The 4443-nt window shown below is 44.5% G+C and overlaps 1 protein-coding gene across 1 annotated transcript; it reads left to right on the top strand.

Moving 5' to 3' along the window:
* The first annotated feature begins 567 nt into the window (after positions 1–567).
* Positions 568–1395, top strand: LOC139230175 (FMRFamide receptor-like). Its single transcript, XM_070862017.1, has one exon. It carries the CDS (start codon positions 568–570, stop codon positions 1393–1395), a length of 828 nt encoding a protein of 275 aa, XP_070718118.1.
* The last annotated feature ends 3048 nt before the right edge of the window (positions 1396–4443 follow it).

Genomic DNA, 4443 nt, shown 5'->3' with positions numbered 1-4443 from the left:
TCTAATGAATTCCATCTGTTTCCTCACTCACTTTGTGAAGTGTTACATTGTGAGTCCTATTATTACAAACTGAACGGTACTATGTATCCTTCAGGTTATTTGTACAAAATACACAGATCTCTGCGTGGTGCCCATTCTCATTAAAGTAATTTAGAGTAAAGCCTCAGGGTATGTATGGGTGTCGTTTTACAATGTCTGTAGTTCGTACAATATTGTGTGAAGCGGTCTGTGAAACAAAACAGATATAGAATGAAGGAAGTTTGGGAAATCACTCTGATCCACAACAGCATGTTTCGGATCTTGGAGGGATATATTATTGTGTCTCGATAAAGAATTATATTGCTCTGGAATTAATCACTTATTTAACATACAGACAGAATGAGTTGGGTGAAAGTCAGAACAACCCACAATATTATTATTGATTTTTAAACAATGATGATCCATTTGTTGTGAGAATCGCTCATTTTCACTTGTTTCTCCTTTCTTGCAGCTAATTTAATGACAATTGTGATCCTCTCCCGGGGAAAGTGCGGCCTCTCCAATTGCATAACTCGGTACCTGGTTGCCATGGCCACAGCGGATTTAATGTTCATCATTGTTAATGTGATACTTTTAGAGATTAATAATATTTATTTCACACACTCATTCCTGAACTACACTCCTGTCTGCAGTCTCAGCATCGCCCTGGGTTATGCTGCCATTGATTGTTCTGTCTGGTTAACCGTCTCCTTTACCTTTGATCGATTTGTGGCAATTTGTTACCAGAGGCTGAGAGTCAAATATTGCACCGAAAAAACTGCTGCCGTCGCTATAGCAACAGTGTGTGCGCTAAACTTTGCAAAAAATATACCAATGTATTTTCTGTTTGAACGGCAGAAAATAATTGACAACAAATCGTGGTTCTGTGTTGTAAAATCAAGCTTCTATACCTCACCCGTCTGGGTAGCATTTATCTGGTTTTACATAGTTTTAACCCCATTCGCTCCATTTGTTTTGATTTTGTTGCTCAATGCTCTGACCATCAGGCACATTCTATCGGCCAATAGAGTCAGGAGGGGACTGAGGGGTAATAACAATACTGAGAATCACAAAGATCCAGAGATGGAGAGCCGGAGAAAATCCATAATTTTACTGCTCGCCATCTCGGGCAGTTTTATCCTGTTATGGTTGGTGAACGTTACATATGGCATCTGTGTACAAACTATAGATATTGAGTATACATTCGCCATTTCCGATAACCTTCTCAGCATCATGCAAGAAAGTGGGTTTATGCTTCAGAGTCTGAGTTCCTGCACAAATACATTTATTTATGCAGCAGCGCAGAGTAAGTTCAGAAAGCAGCTGATAAATGTCATTACATGTCCCTATGGTCGATTTATTAAGTTCGTGAAATGACTGAATTAACATATCTCAATTCATTCATTCATTCATTCATTCTATCTATCTATCTATCTATCGATCTTTCTTGTTTTCTTGTTTTCTTTTTCTTTTCTTTCTATCCATATTAATGCGTCTGGTGAAAGAAATATTTTGCTCTGGCAAACAATGTACCCACTCACCGAATCTCTCCTCCATTCACTTACCGACTCTCAGCACTCTCTCAACTCACTGACTCTCAAATCCCCACTTCACTCACTGACTCTCAGTCCCCCCTCACTCACTGACTCTAAGGCCCACTTCACTCACTGACTCTAAGGCCCACTTCACTCACTGACTCTCAGTCCCCCCTCACTCACTGACTCTCAGTCCCCCCTCACTCACTGACTCTAAGGCCCACTTCACTCACTGACTTTCAGTCCCCCCTCACTCACTGACTTTCAGTGCCCCCTCACCCACTGACTCTAAGGCCCCCTTCACTCACTGACTCGAAGGCCCCCATCACTCACTGATTCTAATGCCCCGTTCACTTACTTACTCTCAGTCCCCCCTCACTCACTGACTCCAAGACCACTCTCACTCACTGACTAAGTCCCACCCTCACTCACTGATTCTCAGTCTGCCCTTCATTCACTGAAGGTCTGCCCCCTTACTCACTGACTCTCATTCCCCCCTCACTCACTGACTCTCAGTCCCCCCTTCATTCACTGACGTTCTGCACTCTCACTCACTGACTCTCAGTCCCGCCCTCACTCACTGACTCTCATTCTTCCCTCACTAACTGACTCTCAGTCCCGCCTTCACGCAATGGCTCTCAGTCTCCGCTCAGTCACTGACTCTCAGTCCTCCATTCACTTACCGATTCTCAGCCCCTCCCATGACCCTCAATCACCGACTTTCAGTCCCCCTCTCACTGAATGACTCTCAGTGAACCCTTCCCCCCGACGCACTGACTCTCAGACACCTTCACTCACCGACTCAGTCCCATGTTATTCACCGAATCTCAGTGCCCCCTCACTCACTGCCTGTCAGCCACCCCTCATTCACTGCCTCTCAGTCCCCTCTCACTCACTCACTCTCAGTCCCCCCTCACTCACTCACTCTCAGTCCCCCCTCACTCACTCACAGTCCCCCCTCACTCACTCACTGTTTCTCAGTCCCCCCTCTTTCATTGAATCTTAGCATTCCCTTCACTCACTGACACTCAGTGCCCGCTCATGCTCTGACTTTGTGTCCCCCTCACTCAAAGTCCCTCATCCCCCCCTCACTCATCGATACACATTCACCCCGCAGTCTGTATCACAGTCCCCCTCTCACTCACTGATTCTATGTCATCCCTCACTCACTCACTCTCAGTCCCCCTCTCACTCACTCACTCTCAGTCTCCACTCACTCACTCTCAGTCCTCCCTCACTGACACTCAGTCACTTCTCATTCATTGAATCTCAGTCCCCCCTCACTCATTGACTCTCAGTCCACCACCCTCACTCACTGACTCTCACTCACACCTCACTCACCGACTCTCAGTCCACCACCCTCATTCATTGACTCTCAGTGCTCCAGTCACTTACCGACTCTCATTCCTCCCTCAATTCACTGGCACACCTCGGAACAAAAGCTGTCTAATAAAAGGATCCCCGGGTTCTGATCTGTGTATTTAAATCACCCATGGAACAGTAGTTTTAACTTCTTAGCAGCTTTTTGCCGCTTTGCTAATTATAGCAATTCAACTCTTCCTAGGGTAATTTAATTCAAACTAGGGGACTCTTGTTCAGATTATAACAAATGCTTTTAATACAGGTATATTGAGTAAAATCAACAGAGATTTATCAAGTAAGTTATGTTGTTACAAAAAGTAATACTTAACAAATATTAGTCGCAGCCTTTTCCCGATAGCATCCTCTCGAGAGACCGTGGTGCCGACCCCTTATCTCCTGTTGTCTTGATTCGCACAGCCTTCCTGGTAGAAGAGCGACCTTGCTGAGCCCATGCTGGCTCTCTGCAAGATCACCTGATCTCGTCGCACACACCCACTCTTACCCTGAAGGCGTGTAAGTTGTTCGTTCTTTCTGGTGCTTGTCCAACTTGCTGTTCAAAGCAGTGATTGAGTTTGTCTCCACCAGCATTTCAGGCAGTGCATTCCAGATCCAACCACTCGCTGTGTAAAATCGTTTGACAAAAAATCAAAGACGATATAAAAAAATCACCTTAAATCGGTGTCCTCTGGTTCTCGACCCTTCGGCCAATGGGAACAATTGTTCTCGATCTATTCCTTCGAGACTCCTCATGATTTTGAATACCTCTATCAAATCTCCTTTCAGCCATCTCTGCAAGGGGAACAACCTCAGCTTCTCTCGTCTATGAACGTTACTGAAATTCCTCATCCGTGGAAGCATTCTCGAAAACGTTTCTGCACCCTCGCTAATGGCTTCACTTTCTTCCTCCAGTGCGGATCCAGAATTGGACACAATATTGCAGTTGATGCCGAACCAGTGTTTTATACAGCTTCATCATATCAACTCAGCTGTATATTTGAAGGAACCTCCGTTTAACGAGCTGTATATTTAATACACCCCTCCCGAAACTGACTCTGTATGTTTAAATAACCCTCGGGAATTGGATCTGCATATCTGCATATATATATATATACACATACTGTATTATATATATGATACTCCGGAACTCAATTTCTGTATTTAATGACCATGAAACCCGATCTGTATATGAAAAGTAGACCCAGGATCCCGATCTACAAAGTTAAATAACCCACTGAAACCAATTTGTGAATTTAAAGAACCCGGTCTCCAATCTGTGGATTTAACGGAGCCCATGGTGTTGTGTATTGTCCAGGTACATTAAATGTATAATATAAGTACACTGGTGCACCACAGAGGGCGCTGTGGTAGGAGACCTGAAAGTATCTGCAAGAGGCAGCATAAAAGACTGCCCACCACACCTGAGAGGCACTCTGGAGCTGAACAATAAAGGACCAAGGTCACTACAGTTATTACAACACCAGACTGTGTGGAGTCAGTGATTTATGTGCTACATACATTACATATGGAA

The sequence above is a fragment of the Pristiophorus japonicus genome, chromosome 19 (assembly GCF_044704955.1).
Source record: "Pristiophorus japonicus isolate sPriJap1 chromosome 19, sPriJap1.hap1, whole genome shotgun sequence".
Lineage (NCBI taxonomy): Eukaryota > Metazoa > Chordata > Chondrichthyes > Pristiophoridae > Pristiophorus > Pristiophorus japonicus.
This window is presented reverse-complemented; position numbering and strand designations above follow the sequence as displayed.